General features: G+C 36.6%; 1 protein-coding gene across 1 annotated transcript in view; it reads left to right on the plus strand.

Annotated features, from left to right (window-relative positions):
* Nucleotides 1-11,075, plus strand: part of LOC149787344 (phosphatidylserine lipase ABHD16A-like) — a 104,622-nt gene extending 93,547 nt beyond the window's left edge. The window contains exon 19 of the mRNA XM_089977896.1: nucleotides 1,784-11,075. Coding sequence (XP_089834022.1) covers nucleotides 1,784-1,873 — 90 coding nt within the window. The 3' untranslated portion in view covers nucleotides 1,874-11,075. The remainder of the gene's footprint in view (nucleotides 1-1,783) is intronic.
* The last annotated feature ends 9,923 nt before the right edge of the window (nucleotides 11,076-20,998 follow it).

Consider the following 20,998-nt stretch of genomic DNA (forward strand, 5'->3'; position numbering starts at 1 on the left):
CAATAACATACTGCCTAATTGTGTTAGAAACATCGTTTTTCATTGGCTATTTGACTCGCGCATGAGCAGACAGGTAAAAGTTGGAGTTGGTTTTTTTTTTTTGGTATTTTTTTTGGGTAAACGGAGCCATTATTTTTGTATGGAAACCACTCTTTATTCCAAATGCCCATCCTATCCTACTTTTTGCAAAGGCTCATCTGTCTGTTTGCAGTTCATACTGGTTTGACTTGGATCTGAGACCAAAAGGTCTAAAATCCGGACACAAAATTGGATTCCGACCACAGGCGAATTTTGGGTTTAAAAAAGTCGGGTCCAAAAAATGAGGTGTTTTAATATGTAACTTGTAGTGCAACTAGATACTCCAGATTATTTGGTATCATTGTAGAGCTACATCTGTCTACCTTTCTGTAATACCACCCACTTTAGTGTATCTTGCATGACCATGACACTACAGAGCTTGGCAGTAGGCTACTACCTCCTGCCCTGTTAAGTCGTCGCTAGGGGTAATGTGTTAAAGTGAGATGTGTACTTCTTAAAATTGAGGTGTAACATACTTTCATAATGTAAAAATTATCTAGGATGCTAAGCATGTTTGCTATAAAAATTTATTTCTCAGGTGATACATATTTCCATCAAACCTTTGTCCAAACTTTTCATTTATACTGATAAAATTGCTGTCCTCAGATTCGTTCCTACACCCCCTCCCCACTGAAAAGAAATACTGTAAGCTTTATATTTTGTAGTCAAAGACTACCCTCAGGCACAGGTGTTGGTGTGAGCTTGTCCTTGAAAATGGTGCAGAGTTGAGAAGCTATAAAAGAAGCAACTTTTGATAAGCAGTCATCATCATCATTATGGTCACATCGGTGTCAGCCAAAATTGGATATTTAAAATTTACTGCATGAAGTAAAAAATTGTTCCTGTATGATTTCCACATTTTTTTCATTCAAGGCACCTGATTTAGTGATACAGAAATGGTAATTTACACTTTGTTATAAAATATAAACCCAGATGCCCTTAGAATCTTTTCACACTTTTTCATGCTTCACTTTAGAATTAATTAGTTCTGTTATAAAAGTATTCATTTATAATAAATTTAGAGGTTTTTTTTTAGAAAATAGCTTGGCATAGGTTCAAGTTTAAATGATAGATGTTTATTATCCATCTGGGTTTTTTTATCTGCTTTTAGCAAAAGTCTTTTTAAATTAATACATTTATTCACATTCCATTAGGTTTGCTATCAAGAGCTCCAAAATAACAACTGACTGTATATGCTTATAAGTTGAGTCCAACTGCAAACGACAGAGACCTAGATTTGTTGTAACAAAATTCACTGGCATTTCAGGGTTTTGTATTCTACAGTTTACACCTTGTAAACTGCACAGACCCATATCTGCTGGCACATTATGCAAAAGCACACCAGGGATTGTGTTGTTTGCAGTGGGGAAAAACAGGAATTGGATTTGAGTCTGAAGGACCCATAGCTGTTTCAAGAAATTTAAAATAAAAGCATATCATCACCATTTCTTGAGCCGAATGGTCAAACTGGAGGTCAGAATATTACAGTCAGGTTTGGTGTTTAGATTGTATTAATGTCATTGAAGTATAACAAAGATGCAGAGAATCAAAATCTTAGAAAATCCATAAAGTTCTTGAATTTGAAATGACATCATGCAAAACTATTGGTCTTTATATCTTGTTAAAGTTTTATGTACAAAGAGTAAAGAATATTATGCATGCCTTATGTTTGATTGTGAACCAGATACAATATTATTATTTTCAGGCTTCGAAGTACATGGAAGATTTTGACTCGACCCATTGCAATCCTTTGCCTGCTTCTTTTCTACATGAACCCTGGTCACCAAAAAATTAGTTCCGGTACTTCTGCTGGATGTGTTGTCAACAATAGTAGTTAATATTGGCTGCAGGATTTGAAATATTTTCATACATTGAGAATTTTACCTTCTTTTAATCCAGCATAATAAAGCAAAATGTTGAACCCAGCCAGAATATGTGTTTATGAAAAAATACTGATCTACTACACCTAGGGAGTTATTGAAAATGTTCTTTCTGGATCTTGATTTTTGTTATTTTCTTCATTTATGGGCAACTGTCTTAATTGCAATAAGGTATGGAATTGTTCAGCTAGTATATCCTTCATCTTTAAGTATAATACTGTAAATTTACATACATTAATACTTGAGATATGCATAAAGTTTTTTCAACACAACATATGCAAGCTTGTTAGTCCTCTTACACAGAAAATAGTATATCTGACTTGTTTTTTTTCATTGCTAAATTGGTTTACAGAGTTTTACAAACCACAGTCTCTATTTTTAAATTATACTGCTATTAATGGAGACAGTAGGGTATAGTACCTTATAGTAAGATGGACTTATAATGAAGTACTGTACTCCTTCATTAATATGCTGTCCCTGAGAGACAGTGTACCGCATTAGTGAGACTGCCTTATGATGATACATGATACATGCAGTACTCACTCATTGTAATGCTGTCCATGGAAGACAGTGTGTCCTCTTATAGTGAGACTGCATTATAATGAATTACATGATACATTCATTACTCACTCATTCTAGTGCTGTTGATGGGAGACAATGTACCACATTACTGCAAGATTGCCTTATAATGAATTACATGATGCATGCAGTACTCACTCATTATAGTGCTGTTGATGGGAGACAGTGTACCACATTACAGCAAGACTGCCTTATAATGAATTACATGATACATGCAGTACTCACTCATTATAATGCTGTTGATGGGAGACAGTGTACCACATTACAGTGAGACTGCCTTATAATGAAGTACATGATACATGCAGTACTCACTCATTATAATGCAGTCCAAGGGAGATATTGTACCACCTCTAATTGAGATTGCCTTACAATTAAGAAATCATACATATACAGTACTCATTATAAAGCTGTCCATAGGATCCATATAATATACCACCTTATAGCGAGACCACCTTAAGCACATCACACATGTAATATTCATTGTAATGTTGATTACATAATAACAAAGTACATCATACATGCAATATTCATTGTAGTGTTGATTACATTATAAGAAAGTACATCATACATTCACTACTCACTTATAATAATAGTCTATGGAAGCGATGGAGTATACATTATAGTGTGACCTCCTTATAACAAAACATACGATATATACAATCATACTACTGAAAAATCAAATGGAATTCATGACCACTCCCACCTTACAACAGAAGCCATGTTTTGGTTTTGGTTTGGTGTTTTACAGCACAGCCACACAAGCTCATTTAGTACCAAGGCAGTTGGAGTAAAGTGCCTTGTCCAAGGACACACCCCTGTAGTTGACCTACAATTCTCTGATGGTAGAATTCAAACCCACACCTGTTTGGTTGTGAGTCCTGCATGCGAGCCACTGAGCTACTGTGGCTCAAAAAATCCAATGTTGTTATGAAAGGCCTTGTAGTGAGGGAGTGCAGTATTTCACTAGAAATGTCACAGCACTGCATTCATATGACTTATTTTTCTTGATCTTTGAAAACAGTTTAATATAAACATTACATTAATGTAGCATCACAACTAAGTGAAAGTAAGAAGAAAATATTATGAGGTACATATCAAAATGGGATTTTCACCAGAAGACTTCTTATAATATCAGGATGGTCTTCATTGAAAATGGTTCAGCTCTGACATCCAAGATTTCTTCCATTGTGGCCATCTTTAAAATCTTTTTATTACTCCTCCAGAATGGATGGTCATATTGTTTTGGGGTTTTCACCAACAGACTTTGTATGTCTAGTTGGTCCTAAATGAAAATGGTGCCAATCTGTTGTCCAATATGGCTACCATGGCAGCCATCTTGAAAATCTTGCTATTGTTACTCTGCATATGTTTTTCACCAGATAACTTCTGATGATGTCTATGAGAATGGTACCTCTCAGACACCTAATATAGTCTTATGATGTCTATGAGAATGGTGCCTCTCAGACATATACTATAGTCTGATGATGTCTATGAGAATGGTACCTCTCAGACATCTAATATTGTCTGATGATGTCTATGAGAATGGTGCCTCTCAGACATATACTGTAGTCTGATGATGTCTGTGAGAATAGTGACTCTCAGACATATACTATAGTCTGATGATGTCTATGAGAATGGTGCCTCTCAGACATTTACTATAGTCTGATGATATCTATGAGAATGTTGACTCTCAGACATCTAATATAGTCTGATGATGTCTGTGAGAATGGTGACTCTGAGACATCTAATATAGTCTGATGATGTCCATGAGAATGGTGACTCTCAGACATCTAATATAGTCTGATGATGTCTGAGAATAGTGCCTCTCAGACGTCTAATATAGTCTGATGATGTCTGTGAGAATGGTGACTCTTAGACATCTACTATAGTCTGATGATGTCTATGAGAATGTTGACTCTCAGACATCTACTATAGTCTGATGATGTCTATGAGAATGGTACCTCTCAGACATCTAATATAGTCTGATGATGTCTATGAGAATGGTGCCTCTCAGACATTTACTATAGTCTGATGATGTCTATGAGAATGTTGACTCTCAGACATCTAATATAGTCTGATGATGTCTATGAGAATGGTGACTCTCAGACATCTAATATAGTCTGATGATGTCCATGAGAATGGTGACTCTCAGACATCTAATATAGTCTGATGATGTCTATGAGAATAGTGCCTCTCAGACGTCTAATATAGTCTGATGATGTCTGTGAGAATGGTGACTCTTAGACATCTACTATAGTCTGATGATGTCTATGAGAATGTTGACTGTTGACTCTCAGACATCTGCTATAGTCTGATGATGTCTTTGAGAATGGTGCTTCTCAGACGTCTAATATAGTCTGATGATGTCTATAAGAATGGTGACTCTCAGACATCTAATATAGTCTGATGATGTCTATGAGAATGGTGACTCTTAGACATATACTATAGTCTGATGATGTCTATGAGAATGGTGACTCTCAGACATTTAATATAGTCTGATGATGTCTATGAGAATGGTGACTCAGACATTTACTATAGTCGCCATATTAGTCGTCTTGAAATATTTTACTATTCCTCTTGACATAATGCCCATATCAACATGGGTTTTTCATGAAAAGACTTTGTATAATGCCTGGTTGGTCTTGAGGAAAATGTTGCTAATCAATGTCCAATATGGACACTGTAGCAACCATTTTGAAAATCTTATTATTATTAGTTCTCCAGAAATGGAAAGTCATATCAGCGTGGGGTTTCATGCAAAGACTTCTAGTCTTGTTGGTCCTAGAGGAAAATGGTGCCAATCATTTGTCTAATATAGCCAGTGCAGCAGTCATTTTGAAAATTATATTATTGCTACTCTTGAATGGAAAGTGATAGCAGTATTGTACACAAATGACTTTTTATCATGTTTAGTTGAATCGACATGAAAATGGTACCAGTCTGAAATCCAGTATGGCTACCATGGCAACCATCTATGAAAATTTTATTGCTACTCCTTCTTAATGGAAAGTTTTGTTGTTATGGTATTTTCACCTATTATGGTATCTAATTGCTCCTAAACAAAAATGGTACTGCTCTGACTTAGAGATATGGCTGCCATATTGAACATGGTCTTATCAACATGGAATTTTTACCTTGTCGTCTGATGGTATCCAGTCTGTCCTAAATGTCATGCTAGTCTTACATCAGATATGACTGCCTCAGTTAATAATTTGAAAATCATGTAGCACAAGAATATATAAGATGATTACAAAACTCAGCTATTACAAAGAAAACTTATTGTCTCGAATTGCTGGAAATTCTTTTTAGACAGAAGAGCATTGTTCTACGAGTCATGGAGTGGAATAATCATGTCATCTGCCAGCTATTGATGCTTATAATTGTAACAAATGTATGAGTACTGATAAGATTTACAGAAATTTACTTTTGCCGTACCTCAAATGTATGAGTACTGATAAGGTTTACAGAAATTTACTTTTGCCGTACCTAATGATACTGTACATCAAAATTTTTACTTTCTGCTGTTGATTGCTCAGCAACATTATTCAGGGTTGCCTGGCAGAAGTACAGAGTATTTGAAGTTTAATTCAGGATCAGTCAGTTGGACATGCCCAAGATGGTTGAGAGGTTATGCATTGCAGTGCTTCTTTAAATGTAAGGAAAATAATTACGCATGTCTTATCAACTAAATTGTGTTGCTGTTTCCTTGTGAAATGTAAAAATTAGAAATAACATGTATATTATTGTCATTGTGGGAGTATTTTGAAATTAACTTGTTAGCAATACTGGTCATAGACTTATTTGACTTGTCCATCCTCCATGAGTCTATTTCAGACAGCTGAATGTGAATTACTTCCAGCGACTTTTGCTTTTATTATTACTTACATTGATATCAGACTAGCAGAAACATGAACAAATATAAATATTGTGCCAAAACTAATTATTTCATTTAATTAATTTAACTATGATTTAAATTTGGAATGGAGTACAAGAGTAATATATTATAGTTATTCTTATAGAAGCACCCCTTCCCCCCCCCCACAAAATAAAAGAAATTCCCACAATATTGAGGCTTATAGATTTATATATATATCCATTATGATATGTCCAAGTAATTAAAACTGTACATGAATAAACCAATGACTATTAGAAAATTCAAAGCAACTTAATTTTGAACATTTTCAGTTAAACAATAATGTATGGTATTAAAAACAAATCATCACAGACACCAATAACAGTAAATCTGAATAATAAATTTGATACAGATCAGCTGTTATAAATGTGACTAAATATAACTAGGTATGTTGGTGAGGTTCGAGTCTGATTTTAGACTGGTTTGTTGCTGAGGTTCGAGTCTAGTTTTAGACTGGTTTCTGCAGGATTTTTAGGATGATGGTATTAATACTAATAGTACTCTATTAAATGCACCCATTTGGAAATTGCACCTCCCACCCTACCCCATGGGGCATCCATTAGAATAACTATGATATCTGTAAAACCTACGATACGAACTCTGTACCTTCAGCTTCTGCATTTACATCTAGTTCAGGAGTTTAGTTCAAATTGAAATTTGTTGATTAAAATGTCAATTGTTTTCTGTTCAACTGTGTAGATCTAGTTCATGAAAATGAAAATTTTACAACTGTCACCATTTTTCTTTGTAGATCCCAAAGTTGAAATAATAGAAGTGAATTAAAAGATATAAATTTCTGAGATGTTGTGATATTATTTAGGTGTTTGAAATTTGTAATTAAAAAATGATTCTGTCTGTAAAATTAAAGTAATTGTTTGTAAAAAAAAAAATTTTGTAGATGATAATGAGAGAATGTTTTTTGACAGAATAACATGTTAAGTTCACCATTTTTCTAAAGAAGTAAACTTATTAAGCTGCCTTATGTCTTTTTTAGATAGTTTTACATACGTACTTAGGAAGCTTGATGTACATACAACATGAGGGCCAAAAGTGATTAGTCATGTAAGAAATGGTGACAATATTTACCACAATATGATGATAACAGTCACTGCATGGATAAGAATTGTTCTTCAGGATTGATTTGAACGGCATGCATTAATGAACATGAATGTGGAAGTCTAAAATAGTACATTTGTTGTTGTTGTTGTTTTGAGTTTAACACCTTTTTCAGCACATTATAGGATATATATTTTGGCCAGTATATTCGGTGGAGGAAGAACACAGAAAAACCACTGACCCATGGGAAACCACTGGCAAGTCTTTTCACTTACCCATGTTGCCAAACCTGAGACTCTTTCCCAGGTGGATTTGTAGTGAGTTATTTTAAACCTTTTGATCATATTGCCAGATGGTAATAAATCTACAAAAGATGATAATAAAAGTTTTCACATAAAAAATTGAGTGGTAGAAAAGTATATAAAATAACTGGAAAAGATTTCACAAAATGGAGCTCATGGAAAAATTAGAATTAAGTGGGAGACCAAAAGTCATGAACAAAATTGGTGATCATGTACTTTGTCTTATTGCAGTTTTTGATAATCCAAGAGTCTTTCTAGAACTGAGTGTAGCTTGTAATGTGACTGTTGATCTTAATGGTCCTTGGGTTGAGGATTCAGGAGATGCAGTAAAAGGATGCAAACCAGTTTCTTAGCAGAATCATGCATCATGTGATTAATGGTATCATTTACGGGACACAGTTGTAAACCAGTGGTCAAGAGTATTTTTTAATAAAACAACTAAAGTTGTTTTTGGACAGAAAAGAAAGTTTATATTTTGAGAAAACCTGAAAAAGAAAGGCAGTGAATGTTCAAGTCTGTTAAGTGCACTCTCACCATTCAAGAATATATTTTCAGTGTTTTAGGGGTGCATAACCTAAATAGGTTTTGAAACCGGAGTTGAGGGCAGTGTTGACTCTAATGAAAGTTTGTGACCACATAGTGCAAAAGAATTTTCAGAAATGTGGACTTCCAGGAGGATATCTGTATCCTTAACTCATAGATCCTAGACCACAATATATGTGGCAGTTGATTTAATACCAGCTTGATAAAAGACTATATGAAAGTAAAGCTGTGGCTGATCCTGACATTCAGGTCTCTCTCAGTCAGTTACATTAGATAACTCTTAAGATGTCATATCTAGGTAACTTCAAGCTGTGTTAATAGCAGTGGGTTTAATTATAAAGTATTAGATGCGTAAGTAATGTTTTCTTTATTTTTGCGATGTTTAAAAATAACACTGATGTTAGTTTTCCTCACATAACATGAGTTCAAGTGGCCACTCACTTTTTAACTAGTACTTGACAGTATTCATAAAAAATGTTCCAAAATGTGAGACACAAAAATCAGTTTATTTTTAAAATGGAGGAAATTAGTATTTGGGCTTTTATTTATATGTGATAGCACTTTGATACAATGTAATCTTGACACTTCCCTCTGAAAGGCTTTAAAATTCATATAAACAATCAAATATAATTGCCATTAATACATTTTAAAAAACTTTCAATGGCTGCACATAAACTGCTGAACTGAATTTGACCACATTTTACAGAAAGTACCCTTGCATGAAGGGATTTTGGAGTGGGACCAAATTTTAAAAAACATATCCTTGCCTGAAGGGCTTTCAGATTGGGACAAAAGTATCCTTGGCTGAAGGGCTTTTGGATTGGGACAGAAGTAGCCATGCATGAAGGGCTTTCAGATTGGGACAAAAGTAGCCATGCATAAATGACTTTCAGATTAGGACAAAAGTAGCCTTGCCTGAAGGGCTTTTGGATTGGGACAAAAGTAGCATTGCCTAAAGGACTTTCGGATTGGGACAAAAGTAGCCATGCATGAAGGACTTTCCGATTGGGACAAAAGTAGCCTTGCCTGAAGGGCGTTCGGATTGGGACAAAAGTAGCCTTGCCTGAAGGGCTTTTGGATTGGGACAAAAGATGTTGATGTGTCTTATAACTGGCTGCCTATTACTAAACATAGAAAAACCTTGAAATTACTTCTTTCGAAAATTGTTTAGTTTGATGACCAGTTGCAAATTTGTTTTGCACTATCTGGTCACATATTTTCATCAGAGATGTTGGTATACTTGCAAAAGTCAACACCACTGTCATTTTAGAAAGCAATCTAAAATGAAGTATTTTCAGGGTTGTTCCAATAATGCTGAATTGCCTGCGATATGGCCACCATTGCTTGAAAGAGAAAGAATTTAACCAGTGTTCACAGAAAGCATCCTGACATAAATGCCTGTCACAGTGATGCTCATCTGACATCAGATATGGTCACTGACCTTTAAATGGATGAGATTAAAGTTAATTTAAATTAACTAAATTTGACCAAAGTTGACAGAAAGCATCCATTCATAAAGAGCTCAGGAAGTTATACCTATTATGCCAATCTGCCTTCAATTATGGTTCATGATATCAAAAAAATAGAAATACGTTTAACTGTTTCTAAAAGAATGCGCAAGAAAATTTGATCAAATCTGAGAAAGTGCCATAGTTAAAGAACATTCCAGATTTATACTAATGATGCCAATCCACCGTTAGTAAAAACAACACTTTGCTTAAAGAAATTGACTCCGTAGAATTTTACCAACTTAAGAATTAGTGCAAATTGAAAAGAAAGCATTCTAGTTCAAAAAGCTTTCAACATTGGACAAATGTTGCTAATGCACCATCAAAAATAGAAGAAGATACAGAAAGTATAAAACCTTTAAACAATTATTTTCATAAAATATGTATCAAAGAACAATTACATGGAAAAACAAAGCATCCAACTGACCCAGATTTTTCATGCCAGCTGCTCTTATCTTTGGCTATTAAGCGAATGTCAGCCATGTGAAGATTTCTGGCTCACATGTGCCTCTAATTGTTTATTTGCTACTACTTCATGTATAGTATAGTCTCATTTATGAAAATTTGTTTTATTTCACCTTTTTTTGTGCCCCCACTCTGTGGAGGGGACCACATAGTGTTCATATTTGTCTCTTGTATCCTGCCATATTATGACCCAGGCCTAAACAAGGTTGCTGTGACCAATTTTCCAAGGGTTTATCCAACATGTAGATTTTGGCTGAAAGGAAACAAATGGTAACATTAGTTCTACATCACATACTTGGACAAAACTTTGTGGTTGGCTAGCACTTGTGTTAAGGAAAACCCCTGTTGATTTTATGTCAAAAGGTCGAGGCCATTGTGGCTGAGAGATGAAAAATGGTTTATGCTCAATAACATTTGTTCAGTATCGCAGACATCCACTAATGGATGGCTTACTCTTCGCATAAGAATCTTGGAAGGCTATTGATTTTTAAGTCAAAAGGTGAAGGTCATGGGGACTGAAAAAAGATCCATTGTTTCTGCACAGAAATGTTAGTTCTCCCTCACAGACCCATGCCAAACTTTGTGGATGGCTTGCACTTGGAGTAGAGATGCACATTGATTTTGGAGTGAAAGGTTCAGTGATTAAAGTCACAATGACTAATTGAAGAAAAATGATTTTTGCACAAAAAATTTACATTCTTGACTATGTGTTGTTTTTACTGATTTAAATAAATAAACATTAATGTCTTTACTACTTCATTTCTGTTTTCAACTTTGACTGAGAAACCTGGAGATTTTTGCAGCATTCAAGACATAAAATTACACCAAACCCATCAATTACTTATCCTAACATAAAACATCATGATGAAACACAGCCTGTACATTGATTTGATCATGATGAGACACAGCCTGTACATTGATTTGATCATGATGAACAAAGACTGTACATTGATCTGATCATGATGAAACACAGCCTGTACATTGATTTGATCATGATGAAACAAAGACTGTACATTGATCTGATCATGATGAAACACAGCTTGTACATTGATTTGATCATGATGAGACACAGACTGTACATTGATCTGATCATGACAAAACAGACTGTACATTGATCTGATCATGATGAAACACAGCCTTTACATTGATTTGATCATGATGAACAAAGACTGTACATTGATCTGATCATGATGAAACACAGCCTGTACATTGATTTGATCATGATGAAACAAAGACTGTACATTGATCTGATCATGATGAAACACAGCTTGTACATTGATTTGATCATGATGAGACACAGACTGTACATTGATCTGATCATGATGAAACAGACTGTACATTGATCTGATCATGATGAAACACAGCCTGTACATTGATTTGATCATGATGAAACAAAGACTGTACATTGATCTGATCATGATGAAACACACCTTGTACATTGATTTGATCATGATGAAACAGACTGTACATTGATCTGATCATGATGAAACAGATTGTACATTGATCTGATCACAATGAAACAGTGACTGTACATTGATCTGATCACAATGAAAGACTGTACACTGATCAGAAGACTTACAATCAGAAATCACAATAGAATTGGTTAATGTCACTATTATTCAGAATTTACCACCTGAGCATGCAGAAAGTGGGAAATTGTTGGAATCTTCTGATTGTGAACCCATCATCACTAGGGTCAAGAATGTGACTATGGGTTCAGTGATCATTATCATTATTATCTGTATATGCGACTGACCATTTAAATTTCATTGATAAAGTGTGTATGTCCAACTAGTAGTAAAAACTATGGCCTTGTCAGACAAGTGGATTTTCAGTAAGAGCAGGTGATTTTTTTTCAAACAGACTTTCTTCAGGTCTGTTTCTGAAAAAATTCTTTGAGGATTGGACAATAGCTGACACCAGAACCTGAAGGAACACAATGCTTCACAGAAAATATTTTGAGACAAATAAACACATGGTTTGATTTAATATGAAATTTGTTTATTTCTTTTCATATTTAAAAACAGCAATTTCATTGTGATGTCAAAATAATATTTAAAAACTAGATCCCTTTCAGGCTAATGGAATTGAAGTCATGGATAATGGAACTGGAGTCCAGGCTTGTGTTTTTTTTAAAAATCACTTGCCGTGATCCTGTGTCTAAACATTTAATTTATTTAGCATTGGCAAGATAATGCAGTACATTAATTTGTGTAATAACTTGTACAAACTTCAGAAGATTCAATACTTGATGAATAATCTTGATGTGTTTTCATACAACCATCAGTTAACATGCATAGCCTGTATTATGTCCCCAGATAAGCTAGTCTCATGAGATATCTCAGCATCAAAATTCTATTTATTGTTAAGTTGATATGGTCAGCTGCATTAAAAATAAACTATAATATGTTAGTTGTGGTAAGCAACCATTGAATACAGAGAGGTCTAATTGTGTATTTTATTACTCACCTCAAAAGATTTCATTTGAGAAAGGCTGTAGCATAGTTCAACATATCTAATTTTTTTCAAAACTTGTATGTGAACTTGTATGTGATTGTTTCAAAAATGTGATGAAAAATAAATGGGGCAAAATTAAAAGTTAATAGATGTTCCTGATGCATTCCTTATTATGGTTCTGCTTTTGTAGTCATAATCTTGTCATAGAAGTGAAGAAAAATTAAAAGAAGTGTTTTATGGAATTTTCCTGGTTAGAGCTGTTTTAATTTTAGTTACATGATTACCTATGACCTAAATTCTTCATTCCTGTTAATTACCTAATCAACTAAATTCTTCATTCCTGTTAATTACCTAATCAACTAAATTCTTCATTCCTGTTAATTAACTAATCAACTAAATTCTTCATTTCTGTGAAATACCTAATGGTCTGTCTGACAGTTAATGCATTAGGTTTTATATTCCTGTAATATTGATAAGTATTGACTTCCCATAAAGAAACAGGGATGACCTGAAATTGTTCATTGATCATCAGTCAGCTAGTATCAACTCTATCTAGGTAACATCCTTAACTGTATACTGTGGTATTTGAAAACTTGCCTAATGGTAGATAGGACAAAGGGTCATAGGTTTAGGTTATGCCAACATGCCCAGCAGAATTTATGAAATTATAGCTTCCCATCATGACGTAGACACCTGTATGATGACGTAGACACCTGTATGAAGATGGTTTAAAAAGATAGAGACATGGATGCAGCTGGTGTTGCGATGCCACTGCAGCACAATCTTGACACCATTACATAATAAAGCTTCCATTTTGAAAGCAGAAATTACTATAATAATTAATATAATTTTAAATTACATGAAAACCTCTCAAAATACAAATTTCAAAAACTTTTTTGATTATTTTTCCACACTGAAAACCTTCAATACGACAACCCAGAAACATGATTTGTCTATACAAGCAGGAAAAACTAATATATACTGTTGGCAACCTAGTAACAACAATATAAAGGGCAATGGAAGGGCAAATAGAGCAGCCAAAGCTGACCTGCAGTCTCCCAAATGTTTTGAATGGAAGCTGGTCAATTTTCATTCGAAATATTTAATATATTTAACCCTGGTAAGCCACATGCTGTTTCCCCTCTCAACTATGCTCAATTAACCAGCTCAACGGGTGAGTATATGATTTGTGGCGACTTCAATGCACATAGCAAAAAGATGGGGTGGAAATCACCAAAACCAGAGAAGCTTACTAAATGACGGTACCAAAACCAGAATCTCCCCAGAGGATGGTTCTCTATCAGCAATTGATCTAACAAGTTGCACATCCAAATTAGCATCTGTGACTAATTGGGAAGTACATAGAGAATCCACATTGGGTAGCGACCACTTTCCAATACTTATTACTATAAACCTTACAAACCCTGTTGCCACCTCTTCAAACGTATCCAAATGGAGACTTGACAAAGCTGATTGGCATACATTCAATACCCTACTTATTGGCATAACTATAGCCAATTTACAAGAAGACGACATTGACAGATACAACCAAAATATACTTGAAGCGATAAATGCAGCCGTCACACAAAGCATCCCCATTAGTGGAACTGAGAACAGGTCAAATACAAAAGAGCCCATTCCATGGTGGAATGTCGACTGCAAAAACATAATCAAGGAGGAAACGAAAGCCCTCAATAACTGTTGTCATGCCGGACAATCAATAGACTATGCTGAATACAAAACCAAAGAGAAACAAGCGAAAACTATTATCAAAAGAGCAAAGGAAACATATTGGCAAAAATATTGCTCCACCCTTGAAATCAAGCAGGGCAATTCCAAACAGGCCTGGAATAAAATAAAAGCAATGCGAGGCAACAGTAGTAACTGTATCCCAAATATCGAGGGTGCATCAACCAACAAAGAAAAAGCTGAACATGTAGCAAAATATTTCACCGGAATGAGCAAGAACGATAACCATTCTGCTCAATTCCAAGCACACAGAGCAACAGTAGAGAGTAAATATCCCCATCTTTTTACTGACTTAGACCCTTGGATCTCCCCTCTTAATGACCCTTTCACATTAGATGAATGTAAATCTGCCCTCAGCAACAAGAATTCCACCTCTCCAGGAGAAGACTATCAGGATATGAGATATACAAAAACGATCCACCCAATATTGAAGAAATCATACAATACATGATTAATCAATCATGGCATACAGGTCAAATACCCCCCCCCCCCCCAAAAAAAAAAAAAGGAAACCGGCTACAGTTATTCCGATCCCAAAAGCTGGCAAAGACCCAACATAATTATCATCTTATAGACCAATTTCCCTCACTGACACTATATGTAAGGGGATGGAGACAATGATAAACAACAGACTTAAACATCGCCTCGAAAGCAAAAATCTTCTCCCAAAAAAACAAAGTGGATTCCGCAACAAAAGATCTACCTTGGACCAACTAATAAAGCTTGAGTCGCGCATTAAACTAGCTTTTAATGCTAAACGAAAATGCGACCGGCATCTCATAGCAGGTTTTCTAGACCTTGAGAAAGCCTTTGATCTAGTTTGGATTGATGATGAACCACTATGGAATCAACGGCCACACACATAAATGGATCAAAAACTTATTAAAAGACAGACATATTAAAACTAGGATAGGTGATCAATATTCATCAGAATACATATTAACAAATGTCACCACCCCCACCCCCCAACGAAGTGTATTAATCCAGACCCTATTTAATATCATGATCATTGACCTAGAATGCTCTGTAGACCTCAGTAAAGTCGATCTATCACAGTTTGCCGACGACAGTGACATATGGAAAGCGGGCAACCCACGCAGCCAACAGTTGATTACTGAACTGCAAGCCAATTTAACTAACATTGGCAAATGGGCCGACAGATGGGGGTTCAAACTATCAAAAGAAAAAAAAAAAAAACATCTGGAATTCTATTTTCTCCCAACAATAGGTACACGATAGAACCCCCAATCCTGTACATACAAGACGAACCCATCAAATTTTTAAAAAGTAACAAAATTTTTAGGTATCTATTACGACCAGTATCTCTCATGGAAACGCCACATCTCTGAGCTAATACGCAAATGTAATGGACACCTAAACCTCCTGAAAAACAGCAAAGGTCTAAAGTTGGGTGCAGACCAAGACACGCTCGTAACACTCTACAGGGCCTTAATTAGGCCCAAGCTGGATTATGGATGCCAGATTTACGCCTCAGCCAAACCATCACTCCTCAAACGCCTCGACATAATCTAAGCTAAAGCGTTGCGTATATGCACAGGCACACTTAAAAACACCTTCAAAGAAGAATTTCAGATCCTTACAGGCAAAAGATCGTTAACATTGAGAAGAGAAGAATTAACACTAAGATATGCAGCCAGAATCTCCTTACACAACCCCAGACATCACACAAGGGACATCATTAACAAATGCAACATCCCATTTAGCCAGAGACTCGTCCCCTATCCATCATCCGGAAAAATGATCCATATACTATGTAAAGAATTACAAATAGACTGTCTTCACGCAGAACCCACACGATACCCAGACCCCACACCATGGACAAGCAAAAACCCAGCGTCATTACCTTAGCAATAACTTTCAGCTCCAAAGAAGACCAACCATTAGAAATAAGATCAGAGATCGTGACTATATAGGACAATTCTTATAAGGAATTTGTCAAAATATACATATACAGATCAAAGTCAAACAACCCAGACAGACCTTGGGCAGCCTTTACTATCTCAGAATTGAATAAGGAAATAGGAAGTAGACTCCCGGATAATTGATCAATATATACAGCAAAATTGTGGGCAATATTTGTAGATTTGAAGATAGCATACCAACACAATTTCCGGAAAACATTAACAATTAGCGATTCACTTAGTGTACTAAAAACCTTGGAAATTGGCGACTCAAAGGGGCGTGAACACCTCCTAAAAGAAACAAGCTTGTTGCTTACCAATATGAAAAAACAAGACTAAATTGTAGAATTCATGTGGGTCCGCAGCAAAGAACCAACTCCTAGAACCAAAAACCATCCCAAATTGACTACAGCGTCCCAGAATTATACAGCATGATATCCCAAAATATCACCTCTAAATGGCAAACCGAATGGGACACATGCCCCAAAGGGCGCACGCTGTACTCGATTCATAAAACAGTGAGTCGCAAGCTCAAAGCACCGTCAACAAACAACAAACATCATCAACGGATCATAAACCAAATCAAAACAGGAAAAATGTGCAGGTAGTATGGGGAAATATGCTCTGGCTAATAGAGAAAATTGAGCAAAATGTCCCAACTACATGGATGACGAAGATCTGCGGCACGTATTTGACATATGCCCGAGACATAAAGAGCCAAGGAAAAAACTAACTACCTCGCTAAAGAAAATTGGCACTCCATGTACTTACCCCAAATTACTGTACCAAAATATCCATAAACCCAACCAAACTAATGAGGTCATATTAATCTTCCTCAGGGAGATTGATAAAACTGGAAAGATCAAACAATGTCTCTCATATTTAGACTGGTTTGACATTTCATTTCATTAATTGACTACCCCATTACCTGCCCTATACACCTACAAAGTATTAAACTTCACCAACCTTAACACCCAAGTGCTAGTTCATTTAATGAAACGGGTGGGTAAGTGGGTGAGGACGTTGTATACGGTTTACCGCCCAAGTATGGGCGTGTACCGTGAAATGCAGGCTGATGCTGCACCTGCACCCATCACCCACTACGGTACCATGGGGTGATCGGGAGTGTGAATAGTTAAGCAATGCAATGGAGCGACAAACAGAAAAGTAGGTCGATTCCCAAATTCCTCATTTTCAAAAACAGTTGGTCGTGCTGCCAACGGACGCCCCTCTTGGTCTGACTGGGTGGAGGATTAGGTGCGGCGGTAGTATACGGTTTACCGCAAACGCGGGCTGATGCTGCACCTGGGTAGTCCGCAAATATGACCCACTAAGCAATGCAATAGGTGGTTGGTTGACAATTCTCCCTCAACACGTATACTAACAATGTCTACCTGCTCTATCTGTCAACTTATGGCATGATAGATCATTTAAATATAAAAATTAAAACTGGCCTATCAACTTATAGATTATAAGGTGGCTTAAATCGCAGCCATCAGGACCCGCTGAACAATGCGGTAACGACTTGACCAAAAACTTGTTAAATGTAATGTAAGAACCTAAAAATTAGATCTATCAGGTGGCTAAACGCCCAAAGCCATCAGGACCAGCTACACAATGTGGCACCTAAAATTATATAATTAAGAAGTATTACCCCAAAATTTAGAATTATAAAGTCGCTAAAACACAGCCATCAGCTCCCCCCCCCCCTCCACAAGGCGGAAAAACGTATAACTAGAGTATAGACCCAAAAGTATTAACTGACTAAATAAATTCCCTAAAATAGACTAGGAAGCTCCATTATGTCACCTCTATCCTACAACAGCACAAATAATGATTTTCCAAATTATAAATACGGCAAGACGATACCATTTAACATTCGTAAATTGGGGAACAAAAAGAAACGATCCCGGATGTAAGGCGCATCCCTCCCACTCAGTCCGACATACACTTGCCACTGCCTGACATGTATTATATAAATGAGTGAGTGTGGGCCATTCCCATTCACCACGAGTCCCGTGAGACATCAATGTCTCGAAAATCGGACTGATCGAATAGCACTTTTTTGAGTGCTCTGATGCGTTGGAGGACACGGCTCCATACCGTCTCCCTTGATAAAATCAATCAGCCCCATTTGGGGCATTAATCAGCCGTGCATGCCTGTATGGGCGAATACGACTATAATTGAAACGACCGACCGACCAGTATGGCTACCTCATTCCATTCCATTGTATGACTGAACGCCAAGCAGAGCAGACGTATTGGGTCTTGTCACTCGTAAGAAATGTCGGATGCACAAGTCAAAAGTTTTTGCTGAAAGTGTTTTGATCATTAAGCTACATTAACCACCGAATCAACCATCAATCAACAACAACAACAGCAACATCTGTTATTGCAGCCCGCCCATCAGATTGACCTGCAGATGTAGCCCTTGTCAATCCGCCAAGCAGATTGACGTGCAGACGTGGACCAGCCGCCTGCCTACCAGATCGCCAAGCAGCTTCGACCAGTTGAAGAGGCATAACTGCCTGCCCAGCGGAAATCAAAAATACGTTAACAACGCCATTTTTCATATTTGTTCAGGGAGGGAATCAAAAGGTAAATTGTATACATTTGGCATTAAACCTTCGGGTACCTATCTATTTGTGCTGTTTGGAATAAAATACTTTCTTTTTATACTTCTCCTTTTGCCCACTAACTAACATTATTTTTTCCTCAATCAACTAATTAGTAGTTGATATATAGAGAATACCAACCACATGACCCAGTTATATATACTCAAATCTTGGCGCCTTTTTAAAAAAAAAAATGTTACATTGTGACTAGGTCCCAAGGTAAGATGAATACCAACAGATATACCGTCAGGAAAACAAATATCATCAATATGGCTAACAAACTGAACAGTTCCATTATCAACCCCTCAGAAAGCACAAGTGCTACAAGTAAGATTGGTGAAAACACAATTAGCAATGACAGTGGTAACAGGACCCTTCCTAATGTCAGACCGGATAGACCCATAATTTCATATCATCTTTGGTCAAGTTACACCCAGCCCCTCCTCATGTTTAATCATCCAATGACCACTGGACGTGATCTCGCACATACCATACGACGATCTTAAAGCTACTATTTCAGCTACTAATCAAGACCATTATAAAATTTCGGAAACAGAAGGTATTAACAAAACTTTTCAAATGCCCTCACCCATACAGTGCAACCCAGGAATGACTACTCTGGGCGCACCAGCAAATATCATATCCCAAACAACCATGTTAACCCTAAGCAGCCTGGAAATACAAAACTTGTCTCCCAACAGGAAAAAAACACATCAAACTTGCTTTCATTTATAATTCAATGGCATCCATAGAAGGGTGTACCCCAGAAATATCCACCCCTTTTGCTATAGATGTTGGATCGCCAAACAAAATGGGAAAGAATAAAAATACTCCCAAACTTACCAGGAACCCAATCTACACCATTACTTTCTCACTCAACTGAACGGCCTACATTCACCCTTTATCCAACGTCCAACTCACACCCGCCATCACCTTCTATTCCATCACCAATTAATTATCCTCCCCAATGCTTATCTCCATTACCGCCCCAACAACAACAACAACAACCGGTCACCCTCCAGTTTGCCAAAGCCATCAGGTAAACTATGTGACAGACGCCCCAAACCCTTCCACTACCACCAATAACCATGGCAGGAATGACGAACCATATCAAATGTCTCACATACCACTATTGCCACAAGGCAAAAACCAGGACGGACAGACAAACAAGTCCAAGAGAAGGTGCAACACCAACTCCAAGGAAAAAGTAATCCACTCTAGCCAGATACCAGGCCCCTCCAAGTAAATATGTATAGAAGACATACTAGAACTATCAAGAAAAGAAGAAGAGCAAAATAGCTTCCTTATCCATATGCTACCACCTCCTAAGAATAAGAAGACTAAATCACCAGAAGAGAAGCCATACCAAAGAAATGGTAAACCACCAATGAATGGAATACCCAAAGGGAAGAAGTTCAAAACAGACAATTCAAAAATGGCGAACCAAGAATTGCAGGAATCCACACAAGGACGCCCCACCCCCAAACCACATGCAGCAAAGTCTACGAAAGAAGGAACTAAACCAAAAACGGAAAAGGACGACCAAACTACAAGAGGACACCCACAGAGCAAAAATCAATACCACAGTAAAGAACGCATGATATTTATCACCCGCGGCAGCTCTAAAACCATCAACATCAGCACCAAAAGAATAGAATCGGTCTTGTTGAAAACTTACTCAGGAGCCTTAAATATCATCAGACCAAGAACTAATTATATAATAGTCAGATGCGGTACCCTCAGACAGGTGGCAAAATACATGGAAATCCAACAAATTGGACTAATCCAAGTAAAAGTAACAAGATATAATGCACTCACAACAGGAGCAGAAAACTGATGAAATCTCAACAACAAAGATCAGTGTAACCCAAACAAATGTATCGAAACTAACTATAGCCTATAAATAGGTAATAAAATTTCATGCGAAGAAC

Source organism: Sinohyriopsis cumingii, chromosome 12 (assembly GCF_028554795.1).
Source record: "Sinohyriopsis cumingii isolate HCF-2022 chromosome 12, ASM2855479v2, whole genome shotgun sequence".
Classification (NCBI taxonomy): domain Eukaryota; kingdom Metazoa; phylum Mollusca; class Bivalvia; order Unionida; family Unionidae; genus Sinohyriopsis; species Sinohyriopsis cumingii.